Raw genomic sequence first — 24301 nt, 5'->3', positions numbered from 1 at the left:
TGTGAGACTGGTTGTAAAGTTTTCCCAACTATTGCTCTAGTCTTTCACATCATCTACTGTCAAGGAGGGCTTCCAAGTCACGTGTAAACAGGTCATCCAGACTATGGTAAGCAAGAACTAACTATGTGAGAACTCTCAACTCACTGAACACACGAGAGCAACCAAGCCTCAGATGTGTGTCCACGTGGATCTCAAGTCCTGGCTTCAATGTGGTGTGTGCAGAGGCTGTGGGAGGAAACAGTAGAGACCAACCAACAGTGTCAGACAGCGTTACAGCACCTTTAGATCCTGGACTCTTCCCCACGATTCAAGCAGGCAATCCTCAAACTGTTTGAAAAGATGAGATTCAACTTTATGGGTTCTCTAAATCTGTGTTGGAGAAGAGTGCTACAGGTGATTCCGTGTAAACTGTCCAGCCACCCCAGCCTGAAGGATATGAAAGCAATTCCTACCTCCCTGAAAGAAAAGGAATCTCATGAAAGCCACTGCTCTTGTCAGCTCAGGATGAGGCAGGTGGGAGCAGCCCTGAGATCTGTCAAAAGCCGTTCAGGAAGTCAATAGAATAGAGTTGATTTGAGATCACAGAACAGCCTCCCAATCACTAACAGGCCAACCCCATTTATCACAGTCCAGTGAACTTTGTTTCATCAGTGCCAGACAGGAAGCTGCTGTTTATACAAAACACAGGACAGTTGTGGGTCTTGACGTGGGAAGACATAATGAATAAAACATCTATTAAAAAACAACTTTATTAAACATAGAGCGTTATGCCCAAATAACTTCCCAGGTTTATGAAAGACTCCTGGAATCTCACTGACAGCATGTAGAAATTGTTACATTGATTCCAAGGTTCCCATTATCCGCAAAGAGATGTGCTATGGCTGTGTCAAAAACAAGACAGTCACTGTTCATGATAGCTGAAGCCACACCATCGTGAATGGACCGGGGTGTGGCTTCCCAGGTCAGTCTCCGCCGGTTTCCATTCAACTCCAGTCTGTAGGCAAAGTTCTCAGCTTGCTTGCGGGTGCCAATGAGGAGGACAATGGCGAAAAACTGTTGGTGACCTTCATACTTCTCTTGCTTCTCAAGTACCAGCATGAAGTGGTGACCAAAACAGGACTGCATCATCACCCAGTCTACAGCCCCTGGCAGGTTAATGTCTGTAGCTAAAAAGACTATGTCCTCTCCCTGAAGGGTGGTGATACTCTTGTGGGCATGCATGAGATGGGACATCACGGCTTCCAGGGATCCCTGCCACTTGCAGGAGGCACCAGGACAGGGGCAGGAATAGGGACGGTATTCACAGATGTCTTCATGCTCTGGTTTCTCTGTATGGTGGAGAGTCAGGGAACAGCCCGTAGTAGCATACTGCAGAGACAGAAAGAAACACTGCATCATGGCTCCCTCTCAAAATCTCCTTGGTGTCAACATCTATGCATACCTACCCACACAAGTTTCCTGGGCTCAAGTTCTACCTTCAGCTCAACTACTTTTGTTCAAGAGTCAAGTGTTTAAGACAAGTTTCAGTTTCTACTGATTGTCAATAGCATCATGCATAAAGTCAGGGTACTGCTTTCTAGACTACTCATCCCAACAATGGTGAAGGGTGAGAATTAAAGTTCTTTTAAGTATATCAAACAAGCAAAACTATTAAGATAACTTGGCCACTTTCTCATTTTCTGTAGCCCCTGACTCCTTTTCAAGAGCAAGAATTCAATTGCTTGGGAGTGGGGTGGGCAAAGGCTCCTGGATCACTTCTAGGCTTTTCCTGCAAACAGATGTCTTTGAAGATAGAGCATAGTCTCAACTCTACTCCTTCCTGACTTAGACTGATGCCAGATCATCTAGTTAGTGGGAGCCTCCCTTGTGCTTCCCTGTTCTTGATTGCCAGTGTGGCCAACCTTGGGTGCAGGAGGAGGAGGAGGCTGGAACTCTGTCACATCTTGCTGTCTCCTTTGTACTTGGCTGCCCTGCAAGTGCTGTGCCTACAATTTTTCATTTGTTTTAAAAGAAATCTCATTCAAGACTGGCGTCCTGTCTATTATCTTAGCAGAGGTTAAAATGAAATTGATCAAATCTTTCCTTAAAGTCCTTAAAGAGTTTCCCTGAAAAGGGAGATATGATACAGGAATAATAGGAAAAAAGGGTAGATTATTGAATCTGCTTTAATCCATAAAAACAGCTATTAATCTCAAAATATTTTACATTGGTATGGATTTTAGTTTATTGATACAAATTTAGAGTTTGTTATACTGTTTGTATGTTTCTACTCTTGTTTGGGGTATTATGATTATGCAGCTCCTTTAAAAATGTGATGTATATTAAGAAATACATATCAATGGTCATCTATAACAGTCAAACTTATATTTACGTTAGGTATGTTTTCAAGGTCATATACAGATTTATTTAGATAGACAGATGGTCTTCAAACATTTTAAAGACCTACAGAATATGGCATTTAATATGTTTAATAACCTAAGGCTTTTCATGACAGTGAGACACATCTGCTTCTGGCAGTACTTCAAAGAGGATGATGGGCATTGAAAAAACTTTGTATGGAGTTTGTTTTTTTTGTGGCAAAAGGTAGCCATGTGGGCAAAGAAACTGCCCTTGCCTTGATTGCTGACAGTTACTGTCCAAGCTGGACCAGCAGGATGCAACAACAACAACAACAACAACAACAACAACAACAAACAACAACAAACAACAAAAATGACTGCCAAACTTTGCCAAAACAAGGTAGGACAGTCCTTCAAAATCCTGATTATCAAAAAAGTCTGTCAGATATTCTAGGCCTGTAGACTGAAGATGGATGCCCCAGTATTACAGAGGAGCCTAGGGTGACTGTCCAGGCAGCCAGCTGTCTCTGTCATTTATTAATTTATTTTTTTGAAATTGTTTGCTCTACACTTCCTGTTTGTTCAGGTAATATATCCTTCTCAAGTCTTTGATGGAGTTGAAGACTAGATAGTTATAGTTTTCTTTGTTACCAAATTCAGAAAAGAAACTCACAAAAGAGAGATAATGAGTATAAGATTGAGAGACATAAAAAGGTAGTTTGGGGGTGGTTATGCAAGTTAGGATAGAAAGTGAATTAGGTACAAAACTTAGACTCACCAAGATAGGATAGATAATGGAGTATTTTCCCTGAATTTTCCAAATGCAAATGGACTAGACATTGTTAATGTAATTCTTATTTCTCTATATATTTGCAGTTATTGTACTTATTGTATATAGTTTTACTATATTAGTTAAAACCTTCCCTTTTACTAGACATAGGAAAAATTATGTGATTTTTTGATTTCATTCTGAAAATAAAGCTTGCTTTGAGTCAGAGGGCAGAGCTAGCCAGTAGCTGACCAAAACTAACTATAGAGGGTTGGAGGACTATGGGCAGAAAGGAGACAGGAAGTAGCAAAGTGGGGCTGAGAGAGGATCTTAGCCCTTTTGAAGGAAGGAATAGAAGAGAGAGGTCGTGGTTGGTGGCTTCTCCGCATTTTCTCTGGTATCTTAGGTTCTTACCCCAATATTTGAGTCCTCATTTTTTATTGATAAAGATTAATTAGTTAAATGCTTCATCATTGTGTTCAAACATGTATCTCTTCCTGGTGAGGCTGGTCAAGTCCTCATTAGAGGCTGGGAGAGGGTAAGCTGGATGAACTTCTAAGAGTCTGCCCTTTGGACAGTGCCTTACTAGGGTAGGACAAAATCTGTCTTTTCCTTCCCATTCTCAGGACATTCCCAGTAGATATATCATACCTGTCATATGGGACTGAGGTAGATTTCTGCTCCCAACTTTCACAATGACAATGGCAATTCTAGTTACCAGAGGGCGGATCAACCCACAAACAGATACCTGTGCTGTGGTCACAGGAAGAATTAAGAAATGACAACCACTTTTAATGTAAAATGAGGAGTGAGTGCCTCACTTTTGAGCATCAGGTGGCAGATAAACTGTCTGGCTTACTGAACACAGTCTCCAGCCCTCCACTGAAGCAAGCAGGTACCAAAGAAATGACAGTGCCAGGCTGTCTTTCTGAGATACTAAGATAGAAAAGCAAACCAACCTGTAAATTCACAGCTGCCTTTGCTTCTCCCTACCCTGCCTTATGAAATAACCCCTTAGAAACTTAACATAGGTCAGCTTCCAATCCTTACAGAATGACTTTCCAGCAACAAAGAGGGTCTGAGCACCTTCTCCACACAGGACACCAAACTCAAGGCTCTGAGAGGATGCAGAAGCCAAGACTACAGCCTCTCCCCACAGAGAACTCAAAGAAAGACACTTAAAAAATACAGGGCGTGTGTGTGTGTGTGTGTGTGTGTGTGTGTGTGTGTGTGTGTGTGTGTGTGTGTGTGTGTGTGTGTGTGTGTGTGTGTGCTGTATGCTATTGCTCTGGAGGCTGAGGCAGGAGGATTGCATATTTCATGTTCTCTTGAACCACACAGAACTCTACTACAGAAAACAAAAACAAACAAAAAGGCAGCTCATGCCTCTATCACCTTGGCAGAAGTAGTTCTTTGCTGACAGAAATCACTTCTTTGTGTTTCTGAACCACAGGTTAATTTTTTAAAAGTTCAGGTAAAGAGAAATTCTTGGTCAGCAGGAGAAAGATTTATCCCTTTTCTGTTTACTCTCTGTTCTCAGGTTTTTAAATACTAAGAAGTCCCCATACACTGTTTTAAATCTGGGTGTGGGCAGGACAGAGAGCCTCCTGATGATCTTCTGTGGACAGTGGGTGAGGCATTTCAGAGTTTTAAAAACACATAAACACAACAAAAATAGCAAGAACTTCTTAGAGCCTGGCTCAGTGTCTGGATCCAAAGATGTCATAGGATGGGCTGCTGACCTTAACTGCCCAGGATGAAGCCCAGGAATAAGGCAAAGTCTGGCAAAGGGATAGCATCCAGGACAGCATGTTCCCAGCCTCTTCCCACAGCCCCAGGCTACTCTAGCCCCCAGAGCCAACGTTCACAGCAAGTGTTTGTGACCAGCCTGGCTTGGGAATGTGCTCTGTTCAGGAAAGGAATCTTTATGTGCTCTATTACTTGGTTGTCACACATGTAACTCTTTTTTTTCTTTCATTTTTTTAATTTATATGTTTTATTTATAAGACTGGAACAGTCGAGAGTGTCAGTTTAAATTAACTAATAAAACAGGGAGAATGGCATAGGAGCTGCTATTTACAGAACACAAACTGAACTAGAGGATATCAGTTTTGTTCCAAAGCAGGAATCATGACATTCACAAAGCGATTGTTTTATAAACACTGATCTAAATATTTTATACATGTGTATTTTTTCCCTTGGGGGAACAAGGTTGGCAGTAAATCTTTGGCATCAACTTGAACAGGTTTCTCCTTGGACCATCACCAAGCATAGTGCTTATCCATGTCTGAGAGGGCACAAGGGTTGTGTTCTGATTAAGTCTTCAACAATCTCAGTTAGCCATGTGTCACTCCTAAAGCACTGTGGTCTCAGATGGAGCTGGACAGTGCTTTGAGTTGACACACATGTAACTCTTGTTCAGGGTCACTCCCCAAGTCGCACAGAAAGAGGAGACATTTAATTGAACCTGTGTGGACAGGGCCTTCTGAAAAGATCCTACTACAGGCTTTACTTAAACATGTTTTTAAAACCTTTGGTGTTTTACACTGTTTCTTCTAAACCAGCTGAGCTTCAAGACCCATCTATGGCATACTGAACACGGCATCATTTCCCCCTGTGGTGGTTCAGGGCCACTGGGGCCATTTCAATGGTAGCTAAACTAAAAAGGATCTGCAAGAAAAACAGTCTTTATTAAGTCAAGCCACCCCACTGTCTGGCTCATTCATGCTATGTATGCTACCTACTGGACACCGTCATGGCTCAATGATCTAGGGCCATTTGAAACAAATGATTCTATCCTTGGCATTTGTGGTGAGAGGGCTTTTCATTTACAGGCCTGGTTTCTTCCTGTAGTCAAGTGCTGCTGAGTGGAGTCCCTGGGCTCCTTCGAAGAGGCCTGTGTGTCCTGGGACACACCCCAGCTATAAATGAGACTTCTCCTTTGGGAAAGATGTGCTTGCTTCCCCAAAGGGTGGGGTTAATTTTTAAGTAAACCTCTCTGAAAAAAGAAAGGGGCACAGAAAAATAATGGAGGTTGGGGAGGACCAACTCAAAGCTACAGAGTGAGGGGAGGAGCAGAAGGAGAAACAAATGTGGACATCACACTGAGGACCTGCCTGTGTAGCAGCCTGCCAGGCGCTGCCACGAAAAGGTCTTGTGCAAACATGTCCTGCCACTGAAAGCCTGTGTGTAACCTGCTGCTTCGCATGGAAGTCTTTTCAGAAAGCAGCAAATAGTTCCATTCTTTCCCTCATAAGAAGTTTAAAGGCTGTATTTAAGGTGGGATTTAGGCAGAGTTTCCTTTTTTGGCACAGAAACCCTTTCAAATACAAATACAAAACCTGTTCATATACAAGTATGTATAATGAGATACCATGGCATACTGAACAGTAGTGTTGCTGTTTACTAGAAACACTACTGTTTTATAAAGTGAGGTTATAGGCTAAATACGTTCTCTCATCCAGATTGCTAATAAAGGCTGTGTGTGCTGAGGAAGGTTTGCCCAGTCATTTAATCTGTTTCATTAAACTTGATTCTGTGTAATTCCAGAATGACGCACTGAGCACTGACCTTCCACAACAATGGAGGTGCCAGGAGCTGTGGCAGAAGTGGGTTCCTCTGGGGCACTGGGAGGTAAATGCCCTGCCCCCATCCGCTTACCTCCAAGGAAACAGCTCAGATTCATTAGCAGGATATAAGCCAGTGTCTCACATGAGAATGTCTCAAAAAATAAAAAATAAAACAGAACCGACATTCTGCTGTTGGATGTGAATCTAATCTCAGAAGTGACCTTTTCCCGAGTAAGCACAAGCAAACAGCACTTTGCTCCAATCTAAATAAACTCTAATGACCATAAAATGCACACTGATGGCTAAATACAATTGTGGCTATGGCCTGGGCAGCAGCCCTCAACTCTGCAAAGGGCATTTCTAGGACAACACCGAGGTCTGCATGTGACTGCAGATGAGTGAGCACAGCATCTGTGCTCTGTCTTATTTCCTGATTGCAGGAGAAGATGTCCTGGTTTGGAAAAGAAATGGGTCAGGCAGAGTGTCTGCAGCTTTCATACATTCACATGCTTAACAATGTAGGTCTGAGCCGAAAAGCAAAATGAAAACACACACGGGGAAGAAGGATCTGGGTAAAGGCCATTCCCCCCTCCCCGCCCCTTTTTACAGCAATATTGAAATTGTTGTCTATGCTTTAAATTACATCAAAATTAAAAATCTAGGAGAGATGTTAGCACATTTACATTTTAAGGGATAAAGGTTCCTTTTGAGGAGTTGGTTGAATGAATTGAGCTTTCTCCTAGTGTTTTCCTGGGAGTAAACACCTTTCTAGCATAAAACATCTACATGGAAATGAACCAAAGTTACTCACTTTTTTTCCCCTCAAGGTTCTGTGGGACTCATTTTTAGTGAAGCAACACAGTTTTACAATGAAGAGACAAACTGCCATAAAAAAAAAAAAAAAAAAAAAAAAAACACAACTTGTCTCTGGTCCTCACACAAGACAGACTATCCACCATCACTGCTCAGCTTGCCTTGGTACTCTCAGAAGACAGTATCCTCCATCACTGATCAGCCTGCCAAGGCTGACAGTCACTGGTCTGCTGCTCTGAGACCTGCTCTGCTTCTTCTGGCCACTTCAGTAACAATATCCACCACATAGACAGGTCTATTCTATTCTAAGACCCCATCTAAAATGTGAGTTCCAGGATGGAATTAGCCCTATCCACCATTTTCTCACATGGCTCCTAGAAATAGAGCACAGTGTGTGAATTTAACAGGAGGGAGATGTAATTTATCATGCATGACCAGCAGATAACCAGGGAACTAACCAGTTGCTGGCTGTCTTCTCAACACTCTTTACACTTGTTCAAATGGGAATTTCAGGTGAACCTACTATAGTATGCTAAATTCAGTATGGGAACACTTAGGTTTATCAAAATTACTCACTTTTTTTCCCCTCAAGGTTCTGTGGGACTCATTTTTAGTGAAGCAACACAGCTGGGGAAAGGACTGTGCATATGAGGCAACTCCATACATGTTCAGCCTCAAAATAACCATTAAAAAAACAAAAACCACACTTTTAGGGGCTGGAGATGACTCAGTGGTTAAGAGCACTAGCTGCTCTTTCAGAGGACCCACCCACATGGCAGTTCACAACTGTTTGTGACTCCAGTTTCAGGGGATCTGGCACCCTCACACAGACATACATATAAGGCAAAACACCAATGCACATAAAATAGAAATAAATCATTAAAAAATTAGTCTTTAAAAACAAAAATAGAGCCTTCTGGCAATTCAAACTAGTTCTGTGATTAAAATATTTATCTTCTCCCCAAATATCACCAAGTGATCATAGATTATTTTCCAATTTTTTATTGGTCTAATAATTTTCAGTTCTGATTTACTGGTTCTACTACCTACTCCTTGTCTACTTGGTAATTAATGACAAGTGATTATTTGCAGATGATGGACAGTCTCCCACCATGTTGATTTTACTCGAACTGGAAATTTTACTGTAGATTTTAGTATTAAAGAAAGCTTCAGTAGTTTTGGATCATGTAAGAAAAATGTTCATACTTTTAAATATCAAGATGTTTCAAATATTTTATTTATATAAGCAACTACAGTGTGGTGTTTTTAACTCTTCTGAAATGTCCCACAGACCAGAAACAACAAGCCTGCTGTCCTGTCAATGAGTGTATACTTCTCTTGAAGCAGATTTACAACCATTGGTGGAGTATCTGCGTTAGAAAGCCAGTGCCTTCCTGTTTGCCCTTGAGCCTGTTAGTCTGCTCAACAATACAAGTGTGTACTCAAGTTAACCCTTGAACAGGACAGAGTTAAGCTGCTGAGCCTGTATCAGCTTAGATCTTCCCCTAAACACCCTGGTGTATTTTCCTGTAACTCATATGGTTAATTCCTCACTTCCACTCCCGAGGCAGTGGGAAGCCATAAGTATCAGCCAGCAGGGCAGTGACAATTTCACAGAAAATAAATGAGAAGATACTATTACTGAGCCCAGAACTGTCAAACAGTGTCATCAAACACCGTTGAGACTAATATACTGTGAATTTGATGAACTTTGTTTAGAGGAAGGCCACTCTAATTTAAATCGTGGGTTTACAAATCCATCCGTTATTCCTAAGACAAGATAGATCACATACCATAGACAGTTTTCTTACTAAATGGTATGTTAGTGGAAGACTTTTTGGGTTTGGGTAATTGTTACCTCTGAAAACATTCTGTGATAGAGAGAGGGCCTGGCAAAGACTCTCAGGTAGCAATAGTTTATTTTCAATCTTAGAAACTTTGAGCAAAAGTTGATTTTTGACTATGTGCTTATCTGTCCACAGCCAGAGTTAGCAGGCAAGTACACACTGTCACTGGGAACCAGTTTTGTGAGGTCCTTTTAGTGCAAACAAAAGCACTTGAACAAATTACCAGTCAAAGGCTTTCTGCCACTAGCACTTGGCCCACTCCCTTTCAATATTCCCCCACTCTTCAATGCTAGGTTCCCACCTGCACAATCGTATTGACAACACTGACAGGTGTTAAGGCTTTTCCCTTACCAGCCTTTTATTGGCTAAAACAATAAATTCTTCTCACCAGAAGAATTGGTAGGGTTGTTAGATGAACAAATAAAATACAAGTTGTGCAGTATATCTTCCAGACAGGTTGTTGTTTGTTTTGTTTTTATATACCTCCTTCCAAAATTATCTGTTGCTTAATTGAAATTCAAATCTGACTAGGCATTCTGAGCTCCATCTGGCCACCTTGGTAAGAGGACCTCTCTGCTACCAAAGGCATCCCTCCCAAAGCCAGTGCTTTGAGTCTGTAGTGGGAAGGGGATGATGGGTTGGTCCCCAGCCAAGCAGAGTGGATGGCAGAAAAAGACAGGTGTTGTAAGAGAAAAGTCACTGTCTCAGACTGCAGTCTGTACTGTCCAAACTGACAAATCAGAGAGCATTCATTTTTTATGGGGTATGCTAATTGTATCCCATCTCCTTCACAAGGATAGGAGGATAACAGTGACAACCTGTTGGGCACCCAAAAGGAAGGAAACAGTATTCTCCAGAGGTCCTCACTGGCCTCACTGAGGTCCACGTGGTGACCTTCCACCCCTCCTTCAGGAGCAAAGTGCAGCCCACACCCCGGTGACTCCTGTCTGCTGCTCTGCTGGCCTGTCTCTACTATTAGATTCAAGGAAAGAGATTGGGGACAGTGGCAGGTGAGGCAGACAGATGGGTCACTGAGAAGAAAGGCTCTAGGGCTATAGGAGGATGTCAGACAAGAATGAGGTGGTTAAAACTGAGTGTGTCAAGAGCAGTAGCCAGCTCAGGCCTGAGTTTACTTCAGGGAGCATTGAATCATTAGCAGCATTCAGGCCATAAAGGACAACACCCAGTGATGGGGATGCTGGGAAGAAAGGGAACTGCAAGTAAGTTTCAAGGTCTAAACTAGTTTGGCTTTACCAAGAAAAGGCCTGTCTCCTTATGTACTATAGAAACCCTAGAAACAGCATCCTTAGGAAATAGTCAAATTACGCCCAAGGATTCAGGTTAGCAGTAATTAAAAAAATCACAACAAGAAAGCAAGATTAAAAATGACTACTAATAGGAAGCTTACTGAAAAGCTCTGGTGCTATTAGAGAACTGCAGTGTGATGTAGCATTGAAAATGACTTCAAAGAACGTTTATCAAAGTAGAAAAGCAGCCACAATGTGAAAAAGCCCCAAAACAGCATAAAAAACATCACTCCTCATTTTTCTTGGTGGGAAAGGTGTGAGTGAAAAAACCATTATGTTACAAGTATATTTGTAAGGAATGGTATCATGGTTATCTTTAGGGGGAGAATTATAGAGCATTTTGATTTTATATCACTTTCTCTTCAGTTGTATATTTGAAAAAATGATCACTGTTTCCCTCTGAATAAAAATGTAAATAAAATTATAACTTAAAATTTGAAAAATAAGATACATAAAATAAAATATATATACTTAATAGTGATGCCTATCCAGACTAGGCTTTAAAACTGATCCTATGAACAGTGGCACATGCTCACCACCTCAGGAAAGTGAGGCAAGAAGATCATGGACTTGAGACTGGCCTTGGCTACATAACAAAGGAAAGGAGGAAGGGAAGGAGGGAGGGAGGGAGGGGAGAAGGAAAGAAAGAAAATTAGATTACAGAAATGGGAAGAATGAGAAAGTCTAATCCTGAAACTCCAATGAACCATGTCAGGGCTACATCACTGGGCTCTAAAAAAACCCTATGATGGGCTTACACCATCAGAAGTTGGGGAAAGAAGCCCAGTGAGAAAAATTGTGGGAGAAAGTAAGAGCCATTCTTCCTCCCTCCCCAAAGTTTATGTCTGCCCGAAGTGATACCACATTCATCTTTTACTTCCTCTGAGCTTCTAACTGTGCATCTATTTACTACGTGGGCAGCGCTAGGCACTTAGTGCCAGGGCAGAATCATCACCCTCCCCAACATCCACCCCCCCCATTTTACAAATGAGCCTCTGGGGCTGAGAGGAGTTAGCAGCCGCCACAGTGGGAATAGAGTGAAGGAGGCCTGCTCAGAGCAAGGCAACCTAGCAGTAGGAGGGACCAAAGATACCACCTTGTTCACTCAAAGTTTTAAAAGAGTGCACAAACACTCAAAGTTTTAAAAGAGTGCACAAACCCACATCTTTACCACAGGAACACTGCCCATTCAGTCTCTGTGGTAAATTTTTTTCCCATAGATACCACACAGTCTAAAAAGTCATTACCAAACTGGAAGTAAACAAGGAGAGTTGACTATTTATCAAGGAACTAACAGAAAAAGATGGGTGACCGATGCAAAGTTAACAGAGTACCACCTCATCATTTTCAGGAGCTCCAGCAAGTCCTTGGAAGTACCTGAAGCATGAAGACACATTTAACCAGAACAAACATCTTTAGTTTCCTTTTCTGGATGCTCAGAATGGGTCCTTGTTCTAAAACCCATGTATAATCAAAATTTCCCGGCAGTACTTGGTAGTGGTTGGGCACTGGCACTCAGGTGAGACCCATCTTGGCCCTCTAGTAAGTGAGGGCCCTATATGTTTGAATAAAAGGTGCTACTTAGCCTGACCTCCATTCAATCACACCAATGCAATACTTTGTAAGGGGCTCACAAGAAAGAGCTGTAAGGAACAATGAGAAACTCCAATCGAATCTCTGGCTGGCACTTTATGGGCCAGATCTACCATACTTTTCAGTTGGCTTCTAGTCTGGCTGTAGGAAAAAATCAACTTTAGTCGACAGTTTACTCTAGCGCCAAATCATGGTGACCAGGGACATTCATTGGTCAATTACATTAGAATCAACATTAAACTTTAGCACTACTATGTGATATTCTAGCCCTTCAGTTCTATTTAACATTCAAAAGCTGTACTGTCAATCTTGTTCTTTAAAGTCCTGAGCCCTGGAGTAATGGATGTGAATTCTGATTCTTTGTGTACTATTCTAAGTCTCCGGGCCAACCTGGTCAATTTCAGGCATCATAAAGAGTGCAGAGACAACTTCCAAAGAAAACAACTGTTGAGAGAAAGAGGGAGGGGGAAGGGGCTGAGATCTGACATCAAAGTCCAGTTTGTAGTTTTTTTAGTTCTTCTCCTATGAATGCCTGGCATGGCTGGGTCCACATTCCCAGCTCTTAGGCAAGAGCAAAGGCTGCTTTCTGTTTTTTTGTTTTTTGTTTTTTTTTTATGATGTGGAGTCCTGTGCTCCAACTGAGCTCAGGTGATACAGCTCAGTTTAGGGGTTGCCCTCTTTGTAGGGACCTGAGCTCCTAGCCTGTCTAGAGCAGTGGTTGTCAACCTGTGGGCCACAACCTCTATGGGGTCACCTGAGACAATGGGAAAACAGAATTTACATTCAAATTCATAATTAGCAAAATTAGTTATGAAGTAGCAATGAAAATAATTTTTATTTTCATTGTGGGGATCACCACAGCTTGAGGAGAGGAACTGTATTAAATGGCCCAGGAAGGTTGAGACTGCTCTAGAGGCTTTCCCAGCCCCTGAGGAGGCTTTCCCAGCCCCTGAGGCTATGTGTGTCAGTTACCTTTCTTCCTTGTACTCCTAGTTCCTGGGAGTATCAACCAGACTACACAGGGCCGGCCACTCCTTTAAAGAAAGGGCCAACTAGGTTGTTTGACCTTATTATTATTATTATTATTATTATTTTAAAGGAACATTGTCACAATCTAACCACAGAAAAGACTTATGTAGCTGAGGCTTTCAAATTCAGTGATGATATGCAGTCATATTATAGGAACCTTCAAAGAAGACATATAAAAATGGAAAATATATAATATTGTAAAAGTAGACTAGAGAGGTTTGGTATTTCCTACAGCCTGGAGAGAAACTACAAAATCACTACGGAGGGACCAGTGAGATGGCGGAGTGACATTACTCAGTAGGTAAAGGCACCTGCCATCAAACCAATGGCCTGAGTTTGATCCTCTGCCACCAAGACTGATCCAGGTGATGGAAGGAGAGAACCGACTCCCACAGCTGTCCTATGACTTCCACAGTGTGCCCACACACATAAGCATGTACACCTAACAAACAAATACATGTTAAAAATACATTCCGAGTGGTGAAATATACTGTACTGTTGACATACCAATCTTCATACTGCTGCCTATACCCACTCTCCACTGAGACATAGAATAGATTGTCAAAAATTCTCAGCTACAGATGAAGAATAGCTGAAAATACCCTAAGTAAGCACTATTTTGATATAAATTCTTAAAAAGGGAGATCTGGGTTAATTCACATAGTCTATGTTAAAGGAGTGGTAATACTTTAATTATATTTTATATAAGGTAGTTATTTGGCAACACTTCCATTCTTTTTAATCCAACAGTTCAAAGCTGTGTTGGGACAGCGTCATCTTACAAACTCCTCCAATCAGATGGCTTTGTTACTAATGTCAGCCCTGAATTATAACTTGAAAGCTTGGAATAAAAATTCAGATTCAAAATTCCCATGCACTAAGGAGTACACCAGATGTGTGCCTGACTATGTGACTTAGCAAGTCAATTAACACTTAATGAGTCTACAGACATGAAGTTCCTCATCTGAAGACAAGGCAAACTAATAAATGCTGCCTCCTGCAAATTAGTCCATAGCAGGGATGCAATGCGTTCCACACAGCCTTCCAATTTTTCACAGGATAAAAACTGACTCCGTAGAAATTGGGCAGTCTTACTCTCCATTTATAGATGAGGAACTCAAAACTTCTTCTGTCCCACTGCCCACTCTGGTAAACAGAGAAAGCCAGGCAACTTTTGAGACTCTGGGCATTGAATATTCAACACTGTATTCTTGCATGAGTTAGCTTATAGAAGCAAGGGCAGGGGGCAGTGATGAGGTAGTCCCCAGGAATTCCAGGAGACTCAAAGTGCAGGCAAAAAACAAACAAACAAACAAACAAACAAACAAACAAATGCTAGGGACACAGACCCCCTCACCCCCTTGTCTGACACAGGACACAGACACAGGCCTTATTCCTTAATATTTCTCATCTCCAATGAATAGTTTTGGTTACTGCGGTAAGCACACATCCAAATTTGGCTTATCCATACCAAGTGGCTGAGCTGCCCTGCTAAATAGTTTGGATCACTGCTTAAGCAAATGTATGGGATGCACACTCCAGATTTAGAAACCTCATTCATATGGACATAGAAAAGTAACTAACACCTATTACAAGCTTGGTTCCTGGTCTACTGATGGCTTGGTCCAACTGCACTCTTAAAGAATAGATTGAGAAAAGCACTCACACATGTACTGGTGGTCTTCCTAAGGCTCAAGAATGACTTCATGAGTCTGTTCGGATATTATGAAAGAATACCAGAGTAAAATGCCACACTCCAGTAGCACTACTAAATACTGACTATAAGTACAGCATTTCTTCTATAGCCACTGAAAGTTTGGAGGAAAGTAAAGGGAGAAAGCAGCTCTGGCAGGAATCTGGAGGGGTATCTCTTACCACCTGAATTTTCTCAAATGTCAATTATCCACTCTGTCAACCACCATCTGCTTTTCCCTGGTCACAAGGCAGCATCCTTCTTCATCACTCAAGAAAGCTGTGAAAGACCAGTCTGACCAGGGAAGCAAGTAGGCTAACTGCAGATCTTCATCTCTCCCTCCTCTTCTCCAATCCCAACCATCTATTCTCACCCCACAGGCTGCACTCCACCTTGCACCATTCCCAGTGTATCACACAGATTTCCTCCTCCAAATTTCCCTACTCCCCACTTATTGCTCTATCTCAGCTCCCAACACTAGCAGGCATGCCCTGGGAACCTAGAGGCCACTCTGGCAGGGGAGGTAGGGAGGCTAACTGAAAATCTTTACCTCTTTCCCTCCATTCCTCTAAACCCAATCTCCCAGCCTCATCCTCAGGTCTATAGCAGACCCTCTGCTATGGACTCTGCTCACTCAATGACCCTATTCTCGAGGACTAAGCAGATGCTTGTAGAACATACTCCTTTCTACCTTCCTGAGGACTCGCAACCATCCCCAGCCCATACCATTCCTAAATGTCAGCTCCCAATACCTACAAACATATTCTCTGGAATCCCCAGTGCTCACAACTATCCAGACCCCAGAATAATTTCCTATCAGGCAACACAGCCACCACAGTCTCCTAAGAACCAGTGAAGGCAACAGAAACCAAGACAAAACAACCACACAACAAAGACAAGATAAGACATCAGCACCTATAATTATAATCTTCCCAATCCCAGATGACTGCACTCCAGTGTCTGGCACAATCAATAACAGCCAGGACAAGATATCACTACAGCCCAGAAACCCTACCACAGCAGGTCCCAATTATTCTAACATAGCTGAAGCACAAGAAAAAGACCTTAAAACAGCCTTTATGAATACGATAGAGGTCCTTAAAGAGGAAATGAATAAAGCCCTTAAAGGAATTCAGGAAAACACAAGCACCAGTGGAAGGAAATGAATAAACAGTTTAAAACCTGAAGTGGAAATAGAATCAAGAGAGAAAACCCAAACTAAGGGAAATTTGGAAATGAAAAGTTTAGGAACTTTAACAGCTCATAAATAATGACGTGGAGACTTATTATTATGAAAGCTTGGCTTAACTTAGGTTCTTCCCCAATTAGCTCTTCCATTAACCTGTTTTCATTAATCTATGTTCTGCCACATGGCTCATTTACCTCTTATCTCTCATGCACCTAGATTCATCCCAAGTTCCTCTCTTTGCCTGGAAATCCTGCTTATTCTCTCTCACCTAACTATTGGCCATTCAGCTGTTTCTTAAACCAATCATAGTGACACCTCTTCACACAGTGTAAATAAATATTTGGCAGCATTTTCCCTTTTGAAATAGTGGTATCTTATACTAAATATGGAAATTGCCTCATTATGGGCAGAAAATGAACATTGGCAAAGATCTTGCAGTAATTTCTTGGGAGACATTAGCAACAAATATCTCAAAAGCAAGACTTCAGTTTATAAAAAGAACAAATTGGATCCTTCCTTATATTGTACAAGAAACACCAATTTCTGGAGCCCCTGCATTCTATACTGATGCAAGTAAATCAGGAAAGTTGTAAGTCAGGAAAAATAAGTAAAATAGCTCAAAAGCCTCATATATATACGTGTGTGTGTGTGTGTGTGTGTGTGTGTGTGTGTACACTTATTTATTCTTAATTTTATATCTTGACTGCAACTTCCCCTCCCTCTGTCCCCCCCCCAATTCCCTTTCTTTTAAAAAACTTTTTTTTTTTCATTTTTCCCAACACAGGGTTTCTCTGTGTAACAGCCCTGGCAGGGCTCACTCTGTAGTCCAAGCTGACCTCGAACTCACAGAGATCCTCAACGTCCTTATAATTTGGTTAAAAGCCAGAATTATATGCCATTCTTAAGGTATTATTAGATTTTCCAGAACCTCTTAATATAGTTACTGACTCTCAGTATGCAGAAAGTTTTGTAGTATATAATGAAACTGCTGAACTTAGTCCAGATGATTCAGAATTAACTTTGTTATTTATTCAATTACAAGATATAATCAGAAATAGAAATCCTTTGTATATAAACATATCAGATCTCATATGGGTCTATCAAGTCCTCTAGCACAAGGTAATGATGAAATTGATCAGCTAACGGTAGGTAATGTACTAGAAACCTCAGAATTTCGTAAGAAACACCATGTTAATAGCAAAGGTTTGAAGAAAGATTTTTCTATCACTTGGTAACAAGCCAAGGAAATTTTAAGGAAATGTCCTACCTGTTCTCTGTATAACCAAACTCCACTACCTGTAGGAAATAACCAAAGCTACTCAAATGAAATTTGGCAAATGGATGTTTCATTTTACAGAGCTTGGAAAATTAAAGTATGTGCACCATACCATAGACATATATTCAGTATTTAATGGGCAACTGCTTTGAGTTCCGAAAAGGCTGATTCTATATTCACACATTTATTAGAAGCTATGGTCATTATGGGAATACCTATACAAATTAAAACTGACAATGCTCCAGCTTATGTCTCTAGTAAAATGAAACAAGTTTTTGCGTATAACATAAAGTGTATTACAGGTAAACCATATAATCCTTCAGGACAAAGCAGTTGTAGAAAGATCTAATCACACTTGAAAAGATATGCTTAATAAATAGACAGAAATGGGTAATAAAGACCCCCCCAGAGATAGATTACACAGTGCTTTATTAACCTCAAAAAATTTTTAATGCTAATGAGAAAGGAGTGATCCTCCGGAGAGACATTGGATAGTAGAAAAAGAGTGAATGAAATCAGCCTGCATACTTTAAAGACGAATTGACATCAGAATGGAAACCAGAATATGTGTTACATGGGGTAGCAGGTTTTGCTTTTGTTTCCACAGGAGAAGAAAAGCTTCGGATATCATCAAGATTAATAAAGATTAGATTCAAACAGGAGAGACCTCTTGATTAGGAGAGGCGATAGTTCATCAAACAGTGTGGCCATTCTGTGAAAACTAACTTGTAAGACTAACAAATGTCTTTCATTTGATCAGACATAACCTGCCAAAAAGGAAAACTTATGGTTGGGGCAAGATTTTGTTTTTGTCTTTCCAGGAGAATAAAAACATCCAACTAAGGAATCTGAAGACCACCGAGCAAATGAGAAGGATGAATCATTCAGAGATGTCCCAAGAAAAAGAGTAAATTGGTCTAATGGTATAGCATACTTCCAACAGGGTAAAATTCCATAAATCTTCTGAAATGTTCATTTCTGTTTTTCTCTACAGACATATAAGGCAAATTTTGTAGCCCAATTCAACTAAAAATTAAATCTGGCTTTGGAGTTGGAGTGTGGCTCTCTCCTTCTCTAAACCCAAGCATGCCTGTTAAAGGAAAATCCAAAGTCTGTCTCATGTCAGAAGAGTCACCTGGTATAGGAGAAGAAAGCCAAAATTAAGGGAGTAATCTATTGTTACCAATCTCCATAATCCTTTGGTTTTATTCTTTGGTATAAATATTATCTCCCTGCATGAGATTTCAGGGCTTTTCAATCTGGGAACAGTGAAGAGTAGGGCCAATTATTTCTTGGATTTATCAGGTTTTTAATCTCAATTTCTGACTTTCGGAGTGTTTATTAATACTAGAACAATTAAGGTAAAAGCATTACATGACACTTTCTCCAAAACTGATCATATACTTGGACACAAAGCAAGTCTCAACAAATACAAGAAAATCCAAATAACTCCCTGAGTCCTATCTGACTACCACAGGTCAAAGTTGATTATCAACAACAACAGAAACAACAAAAAGTATTCAGACTCCTGGAAACTGAACAACTTACTACTGAACGATAAATGGATCAAGACAGAAATTAAGAAAGATACTAAGCTTTCTAGAAATGAATTGAAATGGATATACGCTCAAACTTATGGACACTATGAAGGCGGTTCTAAGGCAAGTTCATAGCACTAAGTGTGCACATAAAAAATTGGAAAGGTCACATACTAGCAACTTAGCAGCACACCTGAAAGATCTAGAACAAAAAGAAGCAAATGCACCCAAGAGGAGTTGATGGCAGGAAATAATCAAACTCAGGACTGAAATAAATAAAATAGAAACAAAGAGAACAATATGAAACAAATTGGGTCTTTGAGAAAAATCAATAAGATTGGCAAACCTTATCCAAATTAACTCAAAGAAGAGAAAGACTATCCAAATTAACAAAATTAGAAATGAAAAGGGGGATATAACAACAGACACTGAGGAAATCCAGAAAATCATAAGAAGTCAAAGTATCTTTATTTGCATATGATATAGTAGTATACATAAGTGACCTGAAAAATTCCATCAGGAAACTCCTACAGCTAATAAAAAGTTTCAACAAAGTGCCTGGATACAAAATAAACTCACAGAAATCAGTGGCCCTTCTATATACAAATGACAAATAGACCGAGAAAGATGGAAATAACACTTTCACAATAACCTCAAATAATATTAAATATTATATTATTGGGGTGACTAACCAAGCAAGTCAAAGAGTTATATGATAAAAACTTTAAGACACTGAAGAAGAAATTGAAGATACCAAAAGATGGAAAGATCTCCCATGTTCATAAATCAGTAGTAAATATAGTAAATAATACAGTAAAAATGGCCATCCTACCAAAAACAATCTACAGATTCAATGCAAATCCCATCAAAATGCCATCACAATTCTTCACAAATCTTGAAAGGCCAATTCTCAGCTTCACATACAGAAAAAAAACAAAAATAGCTAAAATAATCCTGAACAATAAAAGGAATGTTGGAGGTGTAACCACTCCCAAATTCAAGTGATACCTCAGAGCTATTTAATAAAATATTAAATAGCTTTTGGTATCTTCAATTTCTTTCTTCAGTGTCTTAAAGTTTTTATCATATAACTCTTTGACTTGCTTGGTTAGTCACCCCAATAATATAATATTTAATATTATTTGAGGTTATTGTGAAAGATGTTATTTCCATCTTTCTCGGCACAAAACCAGACATGTCTATCAAAAGAATTGAAGACCCAGACATAAATCCACATACCTATGGACACCTGATTTTTTATAATGAAGTTAGAAATACACACTAGAAAAAAGGCAGCATTTTCAACAAATGGTGCTAGTCAAATTGGATATCTGCATGTAGAAGAATGCAAATAGACCTATACTTATCACCCTGCACAAAACTGAACCCTAGATGTATCAAAGGCCTCAACATAAAACCAGATACACTGAACCCGACAGAAGAGAAAGTGGGGAGTAGACGTAACACATTGGCTCAGGAAAAGACTTTTTGAACAGAACATTGTTAGCACATACACTAAGCTCAACAATTAATAAATGGGACCTCAGAAAATTGAGACACTTCTACATGGCAAAGCACTCAGTCATTCAGAAAAAGTGGTAGCCTACAGAATCGGAAGAAAATTTTTTCCAACTCTATATCCATTAGATGGCTGATATCCAAAATATATAAAGAACTCAAACTAGGTATCAAGAAAACAAATAATCCAATTTAAAAAATGGGGTACAGATCTAAATAGAATTCTCAATAGATGAAACTCAAATGTCGAGAAACAATGCAATATCCTTAGTGCAAATCAAAACTAATACAAGAGCTCATCTTCTACCTGTCAGAATGGCTACAATCAAAAACACAGTGACAAGTCATACTAGTGAGGATGTGGAATAAAGGGAACACTCCTCCACTGCTGGTGGGAATGCAAACTTGTACAGCCACTATGGAAATCATCATGGTGATTTCTCAGGAAGATGAGAATCTACCCTAAGATCCAGCTATACCACTCTTGTGTATATACCCAAAGGATGTTTCCTCCTACCACAGAAATACTTGCTCAACAATGTTCACTGTTGTTCTATTCATAACAGTCAGAAAATGGAAACAACCTGCATGTCCCTCAACAGAAGAATGGATAAAGAAAATGTGGTACATTTACACAATGGAGTATTACTTGGCCATTAAAAGGAATGAATTTTGAGGTAAATGGATGGAACTAGAAAAAATACCATCTTGAGTGACCCACAAGGGATGGAGTATAGACACACACACACATACATACATACAATCTCTAAACCAACACAGAGACTGAAGCATCATGCACAGGGCCTGTAGGTGTCTGCAACGGGTCCTCTGTGTATATATTACAGTTTGCAGTTCAGTGTTTTTATGGGATTTCTGGATGTGTAAACAAGTGGGTTTCTTATCCATTTTCTTGGCCTCATTTCCCTGTTTGTTTTGTCCAATTCTGATGTTTTTCTTTCTTTTTATTACTATCATCCTTTAGAAGCCTGATTGTTTTTTAATGAGAAAAAGAAAGGGAATGGATCTAGACAGAAGGGGAGGTGGCAAGGAACTGGGAGGAGTAGAGGTAGGGAAAACATTACAGGAAGAAGAAAAAAAAAGTCTAATTTCAATAAAGGGGTGGGGTGGAGGGAGGGCTAGTAGTGGAAATACCTTATTCAAACTGCTGAGATGCAGCACCTGAGCTTCATGAATTAGGAAGCATTACAGGGGTGGGGCTAGAAGCAAGCAATTCAACAAGGTGACCCCATAGCCTAAATTCTCACTCAAACCCTCATTTGAATATGCTATTTTAGCTGAACTTGTAGCTGGGCAGAAGACCAAATTAAGTCACTCATTTTACTGACTTGACTCTCAAGCCTAACATTAAACTCTTCAGTGAACTATTTTTAATTGAAAACAGCTCTTGCCCACTAATCAACAGTGAGGAGATATGAAAGGCAACTTAAACAGCCTCAGGTAGAACAATTACTTTAATATGAAAACCCCCTCAGAAGTATTAACATTATTTCCACCTGTAAGTTAGTTCAGAAAATCAACTCCCTGGTACAAGTCTCCACTATAAAGAGATTTATAAATGGGACTGTGAGGACTTTTTTTTTTTTTTTTTTAAAGAGGGTTCAGTGTAGGCAACAGGGTGTTACAGTATGACCACACAATGTAAACTTATCAGTCATTTAAAATACAGGTGGTCAAGTTTCAGACATGAAATAGGTGAGGATATTACTTTGAAAAGCTGGTTGTTGGGGGGGGGGTAAGCATAATCTCCATATGGGCATTTTGAAAGGCTTCCAGAAACAGACAGACATTAATGGTTCTATACTTAGCTGTGAGGATATAAATTCAGGCCCTGAACACACACTGGTGGGGACAAGGCAGTGAGAACCTGGACTTTCGCTTGTGGTTAGCTTTTTCCCCAAGAGCACAGATAACTCTATTTAAAGTGTTGGCACTGAAGAAAACTAATAAAGCCCCTGGGTGTCCTCGTTAAGTCCTGGTGGACTCTAGTTCATCGCACTTAGTAACAAACAGCAGCAATAACTTCTAATGCAGCCACAACCCTGAGTCCTTCCCAGACCTGGGAAGCTGAGAAGGCGTGACTGCAGGATTTTCTCAGTAGCAGGCTGTATCCAGGCTCCCTTTCTTTGTAGCTACACCCCCAAGGGCTCCCAAACCTTAGTCGCTGGGTCCAGGAGGAATTCAGGACGATTCCTGCAAAACTTATTGCTGGAAACCATCCGTTTCCTACCTCCACAATCCTCCACCGCCAGCTTCCCTCTCCAAGTTTTAGTGACGCGGAGCTGCCCAGCCCCAGAGCACAGGCCTGCAGGGGACGCGGCAGCTCTGGGTTGGAAGAGCCGGGATGCTCCTAACTGTCAGCAAGTCTGGGGTCAGTGCTCTGGCAAACATCAACCCTTGTTCCCAAGGTGGACAGGTGGGCACCGAAACGGTGGGCAAGGTGTGCACACGCGCACACTCACAAACACACACCAACACACGAGAGAGAGAGAGAGAGAGAGAGAGAGAGGGAGGGAGAGAGAGGAGAGAGGCAGGAGAGAGAGAGAGGAGAGGGAGGAGAGAGAGAGAGAGAGGAGAGAGAGAGAGAGAGAGAGAGAGAGAGAGAGAGAGAGAGAGAGAGAGAGAGAGAGCTATTCGCCTCTTAAGGCCTGCGAGTGCGCCAGAGGACACCGGAACTCTGGACGGTCGCTTGGCAGATTTGAGGGTGGTCGCCGGACTTACCTTACAGGGAAACAGAACTGCCGAGGCCACCTTCTCCATAGCCAGGTTCCTGATGCTGGGCGTTAGGGCGCCCCTGCACGTTGGGCAGCAGCTCAACTTCTGGCGGCATTGGTTACACACCAGGTGCCCGGCTTGGCACTGCAGAATGGGGGGCAGGACATAGTCAAAGCAGACCGGGCACTCGAAGAGCGAGGTTAGCTCGTGGTGCTGCGGGGACACCGGGCCGGCCCCGCCGCCGGCTCCGGGGCCTGAGATCACCGCTGCCGCGGCGGGCACCGCGGACGAGCCGGGGCCCGCAGCCGAGATGGTGGCGGCGGCCGGGGGCGCAGCGGGGGACGGAGCGTGCGGGGTCTGAGGCGGCGGCGGCTGCTTGCTGCAAGGTTTGTTAGCGCTGGGGCCGGTGGAGGACGGGCGGCTCATCGCGCTCCGAGCCCACCATGGACCTGCGGGCGTCTGCCTGCCGCCGCGGGGCCGCCCGGGTCAAGGCGGTGCGCGCCCCGCGGGTGGCGGGCTCCGGGGCAACGCCACGGCGCCCAGTCCGAGGACCGGGGGCGCGGACCCGACCGGCACCGGGAGGGCGGGGACAGGACCGCGCAGATCCTCTCCGCGGCGCCCGGAGTGGCCGACGCTTTCGGGGCTCGCGGCCGTGCGGTGTGCCCTCCTCCGGCGGCGCTCTGCTGCGCAGACAGTCCTGGCCCACCCGCTTCAGGAGCGGCAGCTGACGCAAGTCCCGGGGGCGCGCGCGGACGTGACGCTGAGACACGTGTGCGGCCGCCCCGGCGCGCTGGGACTGGCAGAGCCACCCTGCGGCCCGCCGAGCTCCGCCCGGCCCAGCTGGCAGCGCCGGAGCCGCTTCCTGCTGGGCGACTGAATCGGCCGGCCGCAGCGGCCGCCGCGCGGGGTCGCTTTCTGGGCGTTTGCGGAAGCCGGCGGCTCTGGGAGAGGACGTGGCCTAAGTCCTTTGACCCTTCCCAGTGGAGCCACGCCGACACACACCCGCCTTCAGCTAAAGGGCAACTGATGGCCGGACGGGGGCGTGGACGGCGCGCGAGTGCGCCGGGGCGGGGCGGGGCGGGGCGGGG

General features: G+C 42.3%; 1 protein-coding gene across 1 annotated transcript; it reads right to left on the bottom strand.

Annotated features, from left to right (window-relative positions):
* Nucleotides 1-731: 731 nt before the first annotated feature.
* On the bottom strand, nt 732-23673 carry Siah2 (siah E3 ubiquitin protein ligase 2). The gene is made up of 2 exons (XM_027391659.2): nt 23220-23673; nt 732-1368 (listed from the first exon to the last, which is right to left on the bottom strand). The coding sequence occupies exons 1-2, from the start codon at nt 23637-23639 to the stop codon at nt 811-813; spliced, it is 978 nt and encodes a 325-aa protein (XP_027247460.1). The 5' UTR covers nt 23640-23673; the 3' UTR covers nt 732-810.
* Nucleotides 23674-24301: the final 628 nt, after the last annotated feature.

This window comes from Cricetulus griseus, assembly GCF_003668045.3.
Source record: "Cricetulus griseus strain 17A/GY chromosome 1 unlocalized genomic scaffold, alternate assembly CriGri-PICRH-1.0 chr1_0, whole genome shotgun sequence".
Classification (NCBI taxonomy): Eukaryota; Metazoa; Chordata; class Mammalia; order Rodentia; family Cricetidae; genus Cricetulus; species Cricetulus griseus.
Note: the sequence above shows the minus strand (reverse complement) of the source record. Positions and strands in the feature narration are given on the sequence as shown.

Bases quoted from the DNA above. Each gene is read 5' to 3' on its own strand.
- Siah2 (XM_027391659.2), bottom strand. From the start codon at position 23,639: ATGAGCCGCCCGTCCTCCACCGGCCCCAGCGCTAACAAACCTTGCAGC. The intron at 1,369-23,219 runs GTAAGTCCGGCG...CTGTCTCTGCAG, and splicing joins CAGTTCTGTTTCCCTGTAAG to TATGCTACTACGGGCTGTTC.